Source organism: Castanea sativa, chromosome 1 (genome assembly GCF_040712315.1).
Source record: "Castanea sativa cultivar Marrone di Chiusa Pesio chromosome 1, ASM4071231v1".
Taxonomy (NCBI): domain Eukaryota; kingdom Viridiplantae; phylum Streptophyta; class Magnoliopsida; order Fagales; family Fagaceae; genus Castanea; species Castanea sativa.
Window position 1 is genome coordinate 74,987,456 of NC_134013.1, and position 18,867 is coordinate 75,006,322.

Here is an 18,867-nt window from a genome sequence, read left to right on the forward strand (position 1 = left end):
TGAAATCACTTTGCCTATCCATGGTTTAAGAAGTGTCACTTTACCCACCTAAGGTATGTTCTGCTTATTTTCCGTAATCCACCTCTGTTAAAATCAAGGGTAAATAGGTATTTTTGCCAAATTTTATGTCTATCTCCTCCCAAAACAAAAAATAGCGCAAAAATGCAGGAGAAGCACTAGCAACTTCGATCCAATTGTGGAGTGACGCCACGTGGAGCAACATGCGATTGTCGTAGTCCCTAGCGTGCACTATCGTCGGATTTTCCTCCAGATGCTTCTAGACGGCTTCGGCGTCGTTTTGGTGTGCGTGCCAAAGAATCGAAGAGGTCCGGTTCACTCTCGCTTTCTCCTTCTCCTTCTGCTTCTCCTTCGACTGCGATGGCGCTAAAGCGGAGCCTTCGCCTCCGCCTCCATTGAAGGGCTTCGTGCTCAAAGAGAAGCACAGAGAGTGAGGGAAAAAGAAAGGGTGACTCGGATAGAGATGGGTCGACGAGAAGGAACAAAGATGGCTGACCAAACAGAGAGCTTAGGTGAGCATGAGCAGTTAGTTGAGGAAGACGAATGAATCGGACCAATGTAGCAGCAGTGAACGGAGCAATGGTGGTAGTGAACGGCCATGGGTTCCTTCACGTTGAGTTTGGCTCCGACTGTGATTTCGATCCGCCTCTCTCTCTTTGCTATCTTATTTTCTTTGCTGTGGGTGTAGTGGGTTTGTGTTTGTGTTGCTAAGTGTGGTGGGTCTAAGTTTTGAAGAGGGGTTTGCTTTGGTTTGGTTTGAGATTTGAGAGAGAGCTGAGATGAAGCCTTGTATGATTTTTGTGAATAACTGAAAGTGTCTGATGAAGGAAAAATTCTGGTTTTGTATCTCATACAAAACCCACAGCGGAAGCGACGAACTAGGGTCTATTTCATTCATGATTGATAACGTGCACAATGTAAATTTCAGAATTTAAGAACAAGATGGCGTACCTTGGTGTGGAGAAATTCAAAACAAAGATTAGAAGCACTTGGGAACACTTTTAATCTTCACTCCAATTCCACTTTACGCCCAAGATGTGTGGTCTCTCAATCAGTTTTCAAGGGAGAATGAAAGTGTGTCTCACACTCTCTCACACACCGTTTTTTTTTCTTTTCTAATCTCTTCTTATAAAAATTATGTATGTTTCTCCCTTTATAACTAACTGATTATCTAATTGGGCTGGCCTATTAGGCCTTTCCAATTGGGCTTTAGTGTGTGGCTTGGAGTGGGACTAAAAGGGACCAATAAGACACTAGCTCTAATGGGCCTTGGGCTTTTCCATCAACTCTTGACAAGTCCAAAGTTACCATTAATTATATTTAATACCACTATATAAATATAATTGCACTCTAGGCCTTATTAATAAATTATATCCCAAGACTTTATTATACACGTAACCCCTTCATAAAATATTCGTAGTAACACAAAGTCATAAACGTAGACTGCCACTTTGTAAATTACTACATCTTATCCTTAAGTACCCGGTTTAATTCTTTAAAGTTATTCATTATATATTTATGAAATCCAATTTCATAAATATATACTTTAGCAATTTCTTACTAAAGTGGTTAGGCCTAACTCTCTGAATAACTGAACCATTAAACTTATCTCAAGGGAATATTTTATATCTCCATCAAGAGACTATGAATTCCATCTTGAGAATATATGTTCCATCAACACTAAATGTGGCTGCCCAACATACTGAGGTTTTGACCGTCATTTCAGATCTCACTCCTGATATATCAAAGCAACCTACACTTCATGATCAGGTCCATTATTCTCTCAGGATTAAGAGTTCATGCAAATAGAAGTCGTGAGATTTATTATTCATTTGACAGTCGTTAGGAGAATAATAAATCTCACAGCGGTCCAGTTCAATATGTTTTAACTCTTAAAACATATCAACATATCAACTAGAAGTTTCCACTTCCATGATCAAGACAAATCATCTTAGTTGACACGTTATAGTCTTCGCAGATGAAATGCCCAATTTCATCACCGACTACGAACTACAAATTCTGAGTTTACAAAGAACTTGTGATTTACATCTTCTGTGATTTTTCACATAAATCACATACAATGCATCTCATGGACTATATGATAATGTCACATATTCATGTTACCATTATTTTAGATAATAATAAAATGACTTTATTAATCACAATATTAAGTCATACATCATGTCTTACATAATGTCATACATAATATCATACATAGCATCATACAATAGGATTTAAGGGCACTAATCCTAACATCTGAAAGGATTTTTGTGAAATCAGAATAGAGCACTTTCAAGTGTAGGATTTTTGTAAATGTTTTTTAGGATTTGTGCGAATATGAAAATTTTATTTTGATTGATTGGCTCAAGACTGTTCATACTAAGAGTAGGTGTGTTCTTGAACCCAAGCTACAAAACCCCCCTCTTTGATATTGTTTGTTTGAGTTTTTTCTGTTATTTTTTTTTGTTTTTAGAGGAGAAAGACATAAAAGTGAAGATAAAATACATTTTTACCCTTGATTTAAACAGAGGTGGGTAACGGATTGAAGTTTAGGTGATTAAAGTGTAAATAATTGAACCATGGGTAGGCAAATTAAGAACGGATCATACCACATGTGAGTTTACTGTAATTATTCAAAAAATATATATTAATAAAAGTGTGTGGGAGTTAACGGTGCAATTTGACGGATAGTAAACAGAAGACTGAATTGAGTATAATTGAAACTTAGAGAACTGAAATGACAATAGGTAAATTTAGAGGACTGAAATAACTAAAGGTAAAACTTAGAGGGTAAATTTTGTACTTTAGCCTAAAAAAAAAAATTCTAGATTATTATTTATTTATGCCCTTATGAAACTGGATAAATACCAGTTTCTTTGCCTTGGGTCACAACTCACAACAGTCACAAGTCAGTGAAGTCACGACTCTTCTATCATTTTTTTCAAATCCTTCAAATTTATGATGCGGGAGAAGTTAAAGCTAAGTGATTTAAGTGGCAATTGAACTTAAAAAATAAAAGAAATAAAGATTCTTATCTTTGTGTGATAATTTACTAATAAGTTGTGTTAAATTTTGTGAAAAAGTGAATAAGGGAACATTACACGTAACTACAAAAACGTGGTTCTCTATACGTCTCTCCAATGACTTTCTACTGGTTTCTCTAAAAACAAAAAGACTTCTTAGTTCTCTCCAATGACTTTCTACTTGTTTCTCAAAAAACAAAAAGACTTTTTACTGGAATGGGATTCCCTCGTAGAGACGCAACACAACGCAACGAACTAGATGCCGTGTCCTTCATTTTTTTTTTTCTTTAAAAGGAAAAGGTCAAAAACTACCACCAACTACGGCACCAAAAAAAAAACTCTACAAGAATGCATTAGAAATTTACGAAATGAAATTTTTTATTAGTAAAATATCATATTTTAATACGATACTTTCACTCGTATCTCATTTTCAACTAATTAACACAGAGAAAGTATCAAAATTTTTTTTTTCCTAACGAGGATGTACAAAGTTTTTTTACCATTTTTTTGGTAAATGTGTTTTTAGGATTCGTTTATTTTGTTGAAATTAAAATTTTTTTGTTGAAAATACTATAAATAAATAAAGATAAAAGTTAGCTAAAATTATACAGTATGACCCATAAATAGTACTAAAAAAATGCGGTGAAGCCTATAAATAGTAGCAAAAATAAGCTAAATAGTAAAATAAGCTGCATTTTTAATTTGTAGCTAAATACACAAGCTAAACACTGAAACATAGATTAAGATTTTAGGACATTCTATATGGTTTATTCTGATTATTGATTATAATAAGTTGAGAATTATAACCAATTATTATATATATATATATATATATATTATAGAGAGTTTTAATATATGATGTCAACTCTTAATGATAAGCTAGTTATTTTATTTTATTTTTCTTTTGAGAATCAACTCCTAATGATAAGCTAGTTAAACTAACTGAACCCATGACCAATTACATTTTTTTTTTCTTGAAATGTGACCAATTACGTATTATATCGATAAGTAGTAATATACTAAATTACTAGTATTAGTTACCAACAAATATTACAAAACGAGCAGGTGAATAATGCTATTTAAATAATTAAAAACCTTTTTGTGTTTTATTATTTAAAATGGTGACAATCAAGCACATGACATGAGTTCCCACCTCTCAAGCTCCCTCCTCTATAAGAACCACCTGGTTCCCGCCGGTTTGAATTCTCCGTCACCCTCCAATCGCCACTTTTCCCGCCAGATTACGTGTCGGGAAATGTCGTGCTCTTCCCAAACCCCCTTCCCTACTCTCAAAACTGTCACCATATCATACACAGAGCTTAAGGTATGTCTGTATTTTCTCTTGGCCACTGTTTGGCTCCCTCACTATATAAACTATAAACCAGCCAAAAATAATGCTCTTGCCTTAACTTAATACCTCTTGTTCTTCGGTATTCAAAATAAATAATAATAATAGTAATCAAACTCTCATGTTAATTTAGCCAAACGAGACTCTTAAAGTGGGATTTAAATTGTTCTCTTTCATTTCTGCATATACATGTGTGTTTGTTTTAAATGGTGTAATTGAAAGAACTTTTGGAATTGATTGGTTTTTTTTTTATTTTATTTTTATTTTTACAGGACAAGAGGGCTGACTTGTCGTTGAAGATTGAAGAAGGTTTCGGCCCCAACGGGCTAGGAATTCTATCGATTACTGATGTAAGAAATAAATGGTTTCGCATTTAAGTTGCTTTGGTTATGTTATTATCTTGTTATTGTCTTTTTTATATGCAGTTATAGTGTACTTTTTATCATGGTGTTCGAGTAATTAGTATTCGTGAGTAGCACATTTGATATGTTCCAAGACACAATCAATTATAGTGTGTTGTTTTGGAGGGACAAACATGTTCGTTTGATCGTCTATTTTACGTGCAATGGAATTCTTTTTTGGGGAAAAGGGGGGGGGGGGGAGGGGGGTCACATAGGTAGTGGAAAACACTTTTTGTATAGTGCATTGCTTTATAGGAATTGACATCCTAATTTGATTGGAAATTTGGTTCAAAATTAGCTAGTTGTGTGCTAGTTTGAAAGTTAACTTAAGGGATCAACATAAAGTGTAATTACTTATAGTTGTATACATGATTTTGAGATAGCTTTGTTGAAATGGAGATGTTCATCTGTTTTCATAAGTGCGTGTCTCATTACAAAGGTTGGAGAACATAAGATGGGTGTCTTCTTTGGACTTAATTAAAATGTGATGAACAATGAAATGAGAAATTAAAGCATGTATGATTGTCCTTATTAATTGGAGATCTTCTACGTCATTGTGTCATTTGCTATTGCAATGTATGACTAATATATTTGGCTTTGTGATCCAATGAAAAACTTTTTATTATTCTCGGAATTACATTACTATTAGTTTATTGGAACAGTTACATTGGAACAGTTGGTTTGGTCTGCAAGTCTAAGCTAAGGTTTTTCATTGGAACATTACTATTAGATCATTGGAACAGTTACATTGTATGACTAAACTTTTTCTGCAAGTCTAAGCTTGGACTTTGGACAATTACATTGGAACAGTAGGTTTGGACTTAATTATTACCATGGATGGGCCTATTTTCTTCTTCTTCTTTTTTTGTTGTTGAAAATTTTACACTCTACTACTCCAACTATAATGCCATTATGAACTAGGCCACAATATATAAATCTATAGTATCTGACCCATGGATTATGGTGAAAGCTTTCAGCTATCCGGAAAAATGCCTGGCTGTTGTTTTATGTTTTTAATTACACAGTTGCTACAATTCTCTTTGTCTTAGCAATCAGAAGTTGCTCAAATTATGATTTATATTATAGTGTTAAGCTTGTGCTAGATCTCTTATTTGTTCCCCTAAAACTGTGTATCTTGAACCTATGCATTTAGTGCTAGATTATTCTATATAGAATTTAAGACCGCATAGTTTTTAGTATTATTTTGTTTGTGTGTTTGAGTTTAACCTTTATTTCCCTGTAGGTTCCAGGGTTTCCTTCATTGCGTCGGAATCTTTTACGTCTTTCACCTAGGTATAAGCTTCAAGATATTCTGTTCATTTGGGTGCTCTTAAATATGAGTGATTATAAATACATTTGAAACAATATTTTACTGCATTGGTGATAGGATTTTTCTTTATCTTTTCTCAGATTGGCCAGCCTGCCAGAAGGGGTAAAGAAGGAACTTGAAGATCCTCATAGCAGGTAATATATTTTTCTTCTAAAGTCTTCTAACTCCAAAATTTCACTTCTACTCTTTGTTTCCTATCAAATCCTTTCCGCTCAGCGGCTTAAATTTGATTGGTTTGAAAGTAAATATAGTTGCAGCTGTCACTCTGTGGTAATTCTACACGTAGACAAAGAGGTTATTTTAACCTGTTACTTTTAAAATGTAAATTTTCTGGCTACTCTACAAATATAAAGATTGTTCTCATTCTCATTAATTGATTTTATTGATTCTAGAATTTATCATGGTTACATACATTTTTCAAACATCCCAACTGAGGTCCTGATAGTTGTAAGTAACACTGTTATAATATTAAACACTTTTCCTAGGGATACTATCTGCAGATGTGTATTATTCTTGAATTAAGAATTACAGTAAGAATTTTTTTACGTCTACAGCTAATTTATTTTGTTACTTTGGTTACCATGTTTCATTCCTTTTACTCTAATAATTATCGTATGCGTCTGATATATGCATCCTCTCGCTCACAGTGTGGGCCCCACATGGCTGTGTGAGGAAGGATGCATGAAATACCTTCTCCTATAACTCATCATCCACTTGTAGGTACAACTTTGGATGGAGCCATGGGAAAGAGAAGCTTGAATCTGGGAAGCCTGGTAAACTTACTACGTCTTAAATTACAGAACACTATAAGAAGTTTATATTTATCTGTGAATGAAGTATGTACATGAGGTTCAGTATATGGCATGTATGCCCTAATTATGTGTCACATTTCTCCGACCTTTTGATCATTTTAATTGTTAGTTTTATTTGTGTAATTTATGTATATGTATATATTTTTTTTGTGCAGATTTGTTGAAAGGCTCTTTTTACGCAAATCCAATATTAGATAGGCCTACTACGGAGGCATCTCTGATCCAAAGGTAAAAGCAGCTAAGATTATGTTTCATTATTTGTACTTCTGTCTTTTACTCATTGCTCAAGGCATCATTGTGGATTTATATGCTGGGTTAGAGACAATTAATTTTTGGGCAAAGTAGATGATTAAAATGGAAATATTGTTCTTGATATCTATTCATATACAACTTTATATATTATCTCTCTCGCCCCTTTTTGTACAGGTAGAAGCTCATTAGGCCTATACTTAAACTGGAGCTCCCATCCCTGGACATCCCCCCCCCCCCCTTTCTATCCTTGGTGAAATGTGTTACACTTTTTATAGAGTTGCTATAAAACACTCAATCCATTCTAGATCTGTTTGCATGCTTAGACATTGAGTATAAAAAACATGGTTATCTATCTGCCCAGATTTTCACCCACAATCTGTCTTGTAGGTATCCATCATACTGTGGGTCAAATATATGGCCTGATAGCGCATTGCCAGAACTTGAAGTGGGTATGTGCTCAATGATATTTTTTTCTTTGCAATTGTGATGCTAAATTTTTTTTGATAGGTAAGCAGTGCAATTATACTAATCAGAGAAAAATATAAACTTTGAGTTTACGATGATGAACACAATGGAACAAAGAAAAACACAATACAAGAATATGAAGTGACTGGTCTAAGAGAAACTAGGAACTCAAGAGTGGACAAACAATTAGAAGAACCCCCAACACCTTGACCTATCAAAAAGAGTGTGCTGGCACCCAATTTTAATTGATCCAAGGAGATTTTGGGGTCCTGAAACAAACACTGATTCCTTTCTTTCCAAACAATCCACATCAAACAACCCGGTGCCATGTTCCAAATATCCAAGCCATGCCTCCCAAACCAATTCCTCCAATAAACCAATAAATTCACAGTAGAACTTGGCATGACCCAATGAATCCCAGATATATAAAACACATCCACCCACAAAGCATGGACAACATCACAATAAAGTAAAAGATGATCCACTAATTCCCCATTACTTCGACACATATAACACCAATTCACTAATGGCAATCCCCTCATAAGATTATCCAACTAAGGATTTGGCCAAGAGCTGCTGTCCACATAAAGAACACAACTCTTTTAGGAACTTTAACAGTCCAAATACCATTCCAAGGAAATGAGAAATTAGCGGCACCCCAAATCTCCTAGTAAAAAGGCCAAGTATTAAACTTGCCACTTCCTTTCAAACACCAATGCAACCTATCACTCCCCTCACCCCTTGGAACCCGAGAATAAAAATTATCAAGAACAGAGAATACTGCCTCTAATTCCCAATGATGAAAATCTCTGTGAAATCTCAGGTTCCAACTCCTATGATCCCCATCCACTTGGTGGCCCAAAACATCAAAGATAAAAGCTTCCTTATCACCTGAGCACTCAAAAAGATCAGGGTAAAGGAATTTAAGAAGGGTACTCCCAGATCACCATTCATGCTAAAAATGAACAAGGTTACCATCTCCAACTCCAAAAGCCAAATGTTAAGAAAATCTATTCCAACCTGCTCTTATACTACACCATAAGCCACACCCATGATCCTTTCTACTGACTTTAGTACTCCACCCCCTGTCCTCACCATGTTTGTTGGCAATAACCCTCCGCTGTAAATGAAAAATTTCATGCCCAAACCTCCATAACCATTTGCTAGCAATGCTTGATTAAAACACACAATCCTCCTAACCCCCAAACCACCCACCTCAATGGGTGAACAAACCTTGTCCCATGCCACCAAGGGGTATTTAAAACCCTTCTCTGAAGTCCCCCACAAGAAATTCCTCTGAATTCTTTCCAATTTATCAACCACAGATTTAGGGATGGTAAACAACAATAAATAGATTGGAAGGCTCGACAAAGTAATCTTCAACAAAGTGAGTCTACCTCCCTTTGATAAATGGAGTCGCTTCCAACCCAAAACTCTCTCTTCCATCTTCTCCAAAATGGGATTCCAAATAGAACCTTCCTTAAATGGAGCACCCAAAGGCAAACCCAAATATTTCATTGGAAAATGACCCACCCTGCAAGGAAGAATACTAACTAAATCATACAAATTACTCACCTCCCCAATAGGAACAATTTCACTTTTCCCCACATTAACCTTCAATCCAGTAATTGCTTGGAAACATCTCAGAGCCATCCTAATGTAAAACAGTTGTTCCCTAAAAGCATTGCAAAATAATTCGGTGTCATCATCAAAAAGAAGTTGTGAAATACTCACTCCTGAGTTATTGAGCCCCACATGAAAGCCACATATTAAACCACTCACCTCAGTTTTCTTCAAAATTATTCTGCATGTATGGTGGACTGGTCGTTGTATTTTCTGATGTTGTTTGACAATTCATATGATACGTAAATGTAAAACTTCTGAGGATCCTCTGAACTACAGTTGTTGCGAGCTAATGTTGGCCACAAGTAGGCACTTATCCAGCTAATGATACAATATGCATTATCATGTTTATCATGATGCTACAACCATCTGAGTCATTTTGGCACCAAAAGACTGTCATATATTGTCCTCAGTCATATGTTTGTTAGTAAATCAATGTAATATATGGTTTTCCTTGTGTTAATATTCATGCATGTTCCGTACTACTTTTTTATTTGTCTAAGTAAAAGCTGGTGTTTGTAGAAGATACTGGTCCCTGAAGGTGTCACTCTAAAAAGGTTTCTCATAAAAATTCATGTTTTTAATGTTTATCTGTGCTAAACTTTATGAATAAACAGTTTGCAACTCTTTTTTATTTCACGTGCATGTTTTCTTCTTTCTTGTTTTACTTGTTTATATCTTCTCTCTGTTTTAGAAAGTTAATGTGTTTTATGCACTTATTGATCCTTTGGCAGATCATCATAGGTTGAGGTAGTGATTCATGATGCATAGTTTTTGTGAACTCCTAGTTTCCCTGAATGTTGCATGATTATATGATTGATAATCATCTATGTTCGTTTGTAGCCTTCAAAGCTCTTGGAAAGCTGATCTTTGATGTTGGGTTGATTCTGGCATATCACTGCGACCGATACGGTATGCTTTTCTACACATTAACAGAAAGTTATCAAGGTTAATTCATTATATTTTATATCATTTTTGGCCATGCTAGGCACTGACTTGAACCATCATTCAGTCCTACCCAAGCACATTGCCAACTATAGCTTTCTTGTTGCTCTTGCCTTTTTTTTTTTTTTCCTCCCCAGTTAAACTATTTTGAACTATAATATGTGGTGGTTGTTCTTTATAAAGTGGTGTGATCTATAGTGACCTGTTCAATTTTTTATGATACTTGATTAGTATCTAAAGGGGTGAATATGCATGAGGATGAAGGCCTTGAAAAGATACTTCTTCGTTCTCGGTGCCATAAAGGGCGTCTGCTTTATTATTTTCCAGCACAAGAGAGGTGATTTTATTTAATCTTTCTCATCTATTCCCCCCTCCCCCCAACATAGCAGGTTAATGGGCCAAAGAGATCCTTATAATTTTGTAGTCACCATTTTCTGTCAGGCTAGTTAGAATTTTGATCAATTATGTGGCTACATCAAGAAGGATAAAGAAATTAACATGATTGAAATTAGCAAATACATATACTCAAACTTCCTTAAGTTATCTCCTGGCTGCATAATATCTTATAAACTGTGTAATGTACACATCTTCTAGAAATTAGCATGCGCTTCTTTCTGGTGGAAGCTCTAGCAAGATACTACAGCAGGGCCCGCATATGGTATCTCAGTTTTGTGAAGTTCTTAAACTGAGATACAAAAAAAAAGAAAAAAAAAGAAAACCTATAACGTGATAGTGCATACTGCGCATATGTTGAAGTGAATGTCAATTTCTTGACGGGAAAGATCATCAAAGGCAGTGAAAGGCTAACATTTGGCCTAAGAAATTGGTCATGTAATTGGCGAAAGCTTTCCTTCTAAATTGTTGTTCACTCGGGAAATTCCAAGTGTAAGACTAATTTTTATTTTTATTTATTTTGTGGGCTTAATGTTGAGTTGATGAGACAGAATTAGGGTTAGTTCCATAGTTTTTTTTTTTTTTTTTTAAATAATAAAAAATAAAATAACCCCAAAGATGACTTTCAGCTCTAGTTTTGGTCCTTTTGGACATAAATCTTATACTGAAAAAAATTATAATACACTAGGCATGGCTTTTTTTTTTAATATATAATAAATAGTGCTTGATAATATCTGTTAAAAAAAATTACTTATAAATGGTGGGAATTGTTAAAATGTGTTTCTAAGGTTGAATAGTTGGTTTTTGCTTCAACTTGCAGTAATTGTACCCAAGATGGTGACTCCATTTCATCCTGGTGCGGGTGGCATACAGACCATGGTTCACTGACAGGTGATTAATTTTCTGTTCATCCACTTAAATCATTTCTTTCTTACTGTGGCTTATGAGCTGCACTGCTCATTAATTTGTTATTTGCACAAGGCATATAATTGTGTAGTGCATTTGTCCTACTTCTCTCCTATTTCCAATATGTTGTTTAACATGAACATAATAATCAAATCTCTTCATTATATTGATGGCATAAAAGATTTTATTTTCTTAGAATACCTATACTAGAGTAGTCATTCTTTCATTATGTCTAATTTCTGCTTCAATTTAATATGTAGGTCTGACCTGTGGAATGTTTATGAAAGATGGTGTAGAATTACCTTGCCCTGATAGTGCTGCTGGACTTTATATTAAAACACGAACTGACCAAATTGTCAAAGTATGAATTCCAGTAATGCAAGAGACAACCAATGATGACAAATATTTATCATTGCTTGTTTCAAATTTCTATTACATTTATTCTAGGAGTTGTAGCTTTCCTTTTATTTGAAATTATACTGGTCAATATCGCTGGATGGCATGTATCTTCACTTGATCTTTCAAAGATGTAGAAATTTAGGGTAAATTGGTTAAAATTTTCATAAAGTATCAGTGCATCATAAAATGTCATAGAGTGCTATAACGAAAACATACATTCTGAACAAATACATGAAACATAGGCAGTGAAGCCACTTAGTACGACTTGAAAATTTCTGGGTAGATAATGTGGATAGTTTGGACATTTCAGAGTGAAATTGATGCAAGGAGTACCAAAGTCAAAAGAGTATTTATTGTTGATTTTAATATGGAAGCATGCGTGGATGGTGCATGCATGCTTAGCTGAAATTGTTGACTTGTTTTTCAAAGCAAGCTTGATCTGTGGCAATTTTGCTTCAGCATGTCCCTATTTATGTAATCCCTGAACCCTATAAAACTAGGGCTCTTGCAATGGTGGAAGTAGTATGATTTTGAACAAGGATTTTATGAGTAGAGAATGACCTCCTCTTTTGTTTGGTGGTGAAGACAAACACCCTTAGGTGGTGATGCCTAAGGTTTGCAAGCAGATTCTAGGTGGTGAAGCTTAAATTTGTTATCCTTTTGTTACTCTTTAATCTCCTATATGTCCTGCATCAGAAATTCCCTAGGTCTCAAGAAACCTGAAGTGATTTGGAATACAAATAACCTTAAGGAGTTAAAAAAGTGATGAAAACATGAGCTGGAGTGCACAATCAACATAAGTTATATTTCATTTTCAAATGTTGCTCCTCCATTGACCTTGAGGCAAGGATGAAGAGACTTGACTTTAAAAGCATATGAAATTGGAGAAGACAAAATGCATCAGAAAATAGAGAAAATGCTCCATAATGAATCACAAAGGCAAAATTGAGATCAATTCTCTTCATTCAACCATGAATTCTGCCTAACATACAGCATATAGTGAGTTTTGTGCAGTTTGAGAGTAATCAAATTCAGCGAGAACTTCTTTTCAGGATGGTTCATTAAACTTCTTTTTCCTTACCTTTCTCTGCTTGAATCTGAAATTTTTAACTTTGCCTTATATGAATTACCACCAGATGATGAATGCTTCATAATAAGTGGCGTGGAAACTTGAATAACTTACAACTATTATGCTTTATAGGACTGGATATGGATATAGTTATTTATAGTAACTTGGGTTCTTTTTATGTATTAGGCTGTATTTGGAGAAGATGACATAGCATACCAAATTGGAGAAACTACTGAAATACTTTCAAGAGGTTATCTTTGTGCAACACCTCATTGTGTTCAGGTACTTTCTGTCATTGCATTATTGTATGTGTTGGAAAGATTTCGGTGTAACTTAGCTATATACATGAGTATGTACATGCGCATGCTGGTGTATATCTTACTGTATGCTTCTTTATTTTTCCTAACTTTTAAGCTTCAGAAATTAAGTCTAAATGTAACAACTCCAAATATGCAAAACGGTGTTATTTTTGTGGAATCTGAGACATGAAAATGGGATTTGTTGAATCACTTTTGAAAGAAAATCATGAAAATTTTCTATTTCCTTCCTGTACTTTGAGGATCTCTCATTTCTCTAAATATGATATTAAAATGTTATCATGGTGATGTATTGATGTATGTATGTCTGTGTAATTCCCTGATCTCTTGCTTTGTGTCTGGTTTCTGTTGATATTGTACACATCAATATAAGGAGGGTGGTCCTATCATACTGTTGGTGGAGCATGGTTGCTTCTTTAACTTGAACTAAGTTTCCAGTTTACTTGAAATGATGGCAGAACCATTTTCTACCATAGGTGTAGGAGTTAGGCTACTATAATAGGTGGTGATTAGCATGGCGTGGAGCTGAATTCAGTTACATGTTTTGTTCATTAGATTTGAGGACCAAATATCCTGCACCATTCTTTTAGACCAATGCTCAATTATGTTGATATTGTGGAAAATTTCCTGTTTATTGTTTCTGTTTAGTTCCTTTTGTCAAATTGTCCAATAAAAATGTCTTGTCACTGATTGTTTTTAGGCACCTAAAGGACAGAAGGCTACTGGTATCGACCGTTCAACATTTGCATTATTCATGCAACCAGACTGGTATATTTATTAATAAATCAAAAGATCAAAAAAATTTGACTGACCTGACTTATGCCACAATTATTGAACCCTGACCAAAATATGTGAATCATGTTAAATCTTGTTTTGTAGGGATGAAAGTCTTAATTTTCCTGAGGAGGTGCATATTCATAAAGAGGTATGTATTTTCAATACTAATCCCTTAATAATTGGCATGTAGGGTTTGAAACTTCAGGGGGTGTAAAAAAGTCTATTGGCAGTTACCAGTTGATGATTATCTAGGAAGGAATTGAAGAATTTAATAGAAATTAGTTTTGCCCTGAAGTTTTATATCATGAAAAAACATAGATGAAAATAGTATATAATAAGGATATTAATGCAAGGAGCATAAAGACCATTTTATTTTAATTAGTTTTATTTAATTTTAGAAGTCGATTGTATTTTTACTAATGATCCCTTGGATTTTTATTTTAGGTTTTCTTAGTTAATTAGGTTATTAATTTTTATTTTTTTTAATTTCCTAGTGTTAATGTTGTTTCTGTAATTCAATAATTGAGCTTTGGCCTAAAGTCAGTTAGGATTAGAGTTATGTCCGAGTATTCAATATAAGTGTGCTAATGCGCTCCAAGGGGGACAATTTTTTTTTTTGATAGGTAAGAAAAATTGTATTAAAAAAAACTACTTCATTAAAAAAAAAAGTCAAGTTTATGATAAATAAAATTTCTATTGGGATTTTCTGATGCCTTTATGCCAATTACAGGCAATCCTAAATACTGGTTTCTAGGTTGTCTATCCATGCTTGGTGCTGATTTCTATATATTGTATTTGTAAGGACACAATTCGAGCTCCTGACCCACAATCAGAAGGGAAAGGGCTTGAAAAGCCTTTTTACAATAAATTTGTAAAGAATGAGCTTGAAATCTAGATTCTAAAAGTGGTTTAAACAACAAAGAAAAGTGAGTTTTGGGCCCAATGGCACAAATAGGGAGTTGTTCATATGAATATGAATGAAAATTCCTCCTCGGACACAATTCGAGGATAGTTTATAATACTGCTTCTCAAGATAGATTACAATTGTGGACAGTCAGATTTATCATGTACTATTCTTTCTTTTTTCTCCAAAGAAAGCCTCTCCTTTTTCCGAAGGTCCCTTCTCTCATTTATACTTCCTCCTTCTCCCCTTCTCATCTTCCACCTCATGGTTATAACGCTGGCTTAGATACTTGTCCCATCCATTTTCCCTGAAGTCTTCTGGAGACAGGGGCCAAGTTTCAAACCTCATACTCAGGTCCCATTTCTCCATTAATGCAGCTTTATCTTAGACATTCCACCGCCCTTTCTATTATCCTCCACGTGTACCGTGTCTTCTCTAAACCATAGGAATTTCTATAACATAGCTTGGGGATATTAAACCTTCCCTTCTATTACCTCGGCTTCATTATCCGAGGACACAATCTTCCTCGGACATATTTATTTAGACACTATCGCTTTTTTACCTAGTATTTTCTTTATGAGGTACATTCACACACTCTTAGATCACTTGATGTCCTCGGATTGAGCTTTTAGCCCAAAAGATATTCTTGGGCCACCCTTTATAAATTACTGGGCCCAATGTCCCTACGGTATTCTTGTTGATTGATTCTCAAATACCCTTTTAGAATTTGTGCAGCATCAAATATATTTGGTGATTAATTTAAGATGTGCCCATTGTTCAGTATTGTTTCAGACTTTCATTATTATCTCAGGGACTTGGCTAACTTTTACTTCAGCCATCAAATTTTTTTGACTAGGTTTTTGATACCATTCCTGCAGCATAAAAGGTTCTGTATGGACTATTCTAGTAATATTTAACTAGAATATGGATAACTGCAAATTGACCCTAATCTTAACTCATGATTGAATTTTGACCCTGATAGATATACTTCAGTATCAAATTATCATGTGTTTGCCTCTGGTCTGATTTCCTAAATCCTGTTCCTGGAAATTAGAAATTAATTGCTAGAATCTCAAATTTCCTAAAGCAGATTCCTGGAACATAGAAAGTAATTGCTAGAGTCTCAAGCTTTGGGTGTCAGTCAACTTGGTATAATTTTGGGTGGGGTTACCTAGATTTTGCTTAACCTATGATGAAAAGATTTGAGGCATGCTTTGATTTGAGTCCACCATGAGATAGCTAATTACCTGTTTGTCCAGATGCCATTTCCTTGATTATATGACTTTATAGTTACTATAAAAGCACTATTATCAGTTGGGTGGACTAGTTTCTTATGCGATTTGGATTCAAGATGACTTATTAATATTGTGGTCATTTATTTAATTTCTTCCCCTCTTATTTTTTCCCTTTCAGCTGATATCATCAAATGGTGCTCTTACTTTTGGAGAGTATACTGAGAAGCTCCTTGATAAATATTACCACTTGAAAACATAAGGGGTTGTATTTTTTAGTTACTAAACCATTAGGGGTTGTATATTTTGCCTGAATTGTGTTCATACATGAATAAATTATTCTCTCATGCTAGGGAGAACTATATAACGGTTCATAATATATGGAATTAACTTTTCCATTTGCAAAAATTTATTTCTTTCTGAGGAAGATTTATAGTTTTACTGTCCATTATTTGATACAAAATCAGTTTACTATGAGTGATTTGACCATTGGTCAAGAATTTAATGACTTTTTCCGGGACAGAATCTTTGAAATTATTGGTAGATCTTATCTGATCTAATACTTTAAGACTGTGATGCCAATTGCCAAAACAAAAGGAGTTGCAGTTTTTCACAGTTTAAACATATAAAAGGTCATAAATCTTTGTATGTCCTTTCACCCGTGCTTTACTTTGTTGGTGATTGATTGAAGCCAAATGAATTATATAATTTTTTTTCTCGGTTAGCCAAATGAATAGATTTGTTTTAGTGACAACAAAATCAACAAAATGATTAGCAACGATAACGTTATATAATGACGATTAGGTGGGGCCTCAAATCCTTTGATGTTCACTTTATCTTGCCTATGAGTCTATGCAGAACAAAAGTTCTTTTAGTATTCTTTCCTCTAGTCAATGAAAAACACGAATTCTTTCGGTGTGAATTAATATAAAATAATCTTTACTTTATTAGTAGACGAGTACAAGTCACACAGAGCCAGCCGTGAAGTAATAAAATCCCAAAATATCGCGATAATATCAGCCCTTGAAATAACACTGGCCGACTTGTCCCAAAATACTCTTTTCTGTAGTACTGTGTGCGCTTTTGGTTATTATTATTATTATTATTTTGGTTTCTAGGAACTTCTTATATTTTTATATTTTTTCCTGCAATAGATAAAATATTGAAGGAAAAGATTAAGAGTACATAGCAGAGCACGAAAGATAAAAACCTAGGTACAAGTTAAACTAGTCTAGGAGATTTTGACTTTGGAATTCCCTTAAGTACATAAAATACAAAGATGAAGGGGGGGGGGGGGGGGGGGGCATGTCCAATATAAATAAAGAGAAGGCATATTTCTTAAGTTAGCTAAATTGTCAGTAGTCAGCACACATTTATTAGCCTTCCAATATATTTGTTGGATAGAAACATGCTAGCCTCTAGCGAGGATGTTCTTAGACTCTTAGTTCTTACAATCAGAAATTAAAACATTTAAAAAAGAAGTAATATGGGAATTGGGTGTTAGTAAATTGTAAAATTCAGTATCATGTGTTTGCCTTTGGTCTGATTTTCTTAATCTTGTTCCTGGAAAGTATAAATTAATTGCTAGAATCTCAAATTTATTCAATCCAGTTTTCATAGTGATTTCTAATGAGACCACCGGCACCAGATTATCTTGGATTACCACGAAAAATACCATTTGTATTTAGCTTTACATGACCCTTTTTGGAGGGAACCAAAATGTCCAATGGATGACTTTATTTCTAGATTCAATATTGTTAAAAACATAACAATAGTATTCTATTACATGTTGTTTTATGTCATAAACAAGTTAAGATATTTGCCTCTTATTTAAAAAGCAACTTGTTTTGGGCTAACCATAACTGCCATATGCCAAAAAAGAGAGTAAAGACCAGGGTAGACCAAAAACAATAGTGTTCTATTGCATGTTGTTTTATGTCATAAACAAGTTGAGATATTTAATTTACCTCTTATCTAAAAATCAATTTGTTTTGGGCTAACCATAATTGCCATATGCCAAAAAAGAGAGTAAAGACCAGGGTAGACCAAAAACAATAGTATTGCAAGTAGCATTTATATGACATTAATAAAAGAATATTTGAAATAGAGAAAAAGTGATGAGGATTTGGGGGTTGCGGTTGATGTCAAACCAATTGGAAATGAAAACAATCACGAAGAAGGTGAAATAGGGGTTTCAATTAAAAAATATAAATTCAAACCTATCCTAAATTCATTTTAAAAAAGTGCAAATACTTAGCCAAACTAATTTATTGCTAGGGTTGTAAATGAACCGAGTTGTTTATAAATAGTTTAGCCTCCATTCAAAAGAAAACTTGTTTATTTAACAAATTGTTAAAGGTATGAAAAACCTTGATTACTTAGCTTTTCTAGGAAGAACTATGAAGTCAATCCATTGTTCACATGGAAATACGTTCAAATTCACCTACTCCCACCTGGATTCCTGGACTTACTCCCCATATTTGAGGGTAAAGGAAATTCAAATTCAAAAGCCGACACTATATCACCAAGAAATCAACTTCCCAAAAAGCATCAAAAGGAGATACAATCTTCATGATCAGGTATGATAAAAATATTACTAAAGTATTTTTGTAAACCTTTGCTGACTTAAGCATCAGAGTGTCATTTGTCAACA

The 18,867-nt window shown here is 34.3% G+C and overlaps 1 protein-coding gene across 1 annotated transcript; it reads left to right on the plus strand.

Moving 5' to 3' along the window:
• Nucleotides 1–4,162: 4,162 nt before the first annotated feature.
• Nucleotides 4,163–16,622, plus strand: LOC142622742 (uncharacterized). Its single transcript, XM_075796268.1, has 15 exons — nucleotides 4,163–4,365; nucleotides 4,662–4,739; nucleotides 6,034–6,083; nucleotides 6,201–6,254; nucleotides 6,841–6,893; nucleotides 7,088–7,160; nucleotides 7,572–7,633; nucleotides 10,116–10,184; nucleotides 10,449–10,554; nucleotides 11,431–11,501; nucleotides 11,777–11,877; nucleotides 13,171–13,266; nucleotides 14,002–14,069; nucleotides 14,181–14,226; nucleotides 16,396–16,622. Exons 1-15 carry the CDS (start codon nucleotides 4,183–4,185, stop codon nucleotides 16,474–16,476), a joined length of 1,191 nt encoding a protein of 396 aa, XP_075652383.1. The 5' UTR covers nucleotides 4,163–4,182; the 3' UTR covers nucleotides 16,477–16,622.
• Nucleotides 16,623–18,867: the final 2,245 nt, after the last annotated feature.

Bases quoted from the DNA above. Each gene is read 5' to 3' on its own strand.
- LOC142622742 (XM_075796268.1), top strand. From the start codon at position 4,183: ATGAGTTCCCACCTCTCAAGCTCCCTCCTCTATAAGAACCACCTGGTT. The intron at 6,894-7,087 runs GTAAACTTACTA...TTTTTTGTGCAG, and splicing joins GCTTGAATCTGGGAAGCCTG to ATTTGTTGAAAGGCTCTTTT. The intron at 10,185-10,448 runs GTATGCTTTTCT...ATACTTGATTAG, and splicing joins ATATCACTGCGACCGATACG to TATCTAAAGGGGTGAATATG.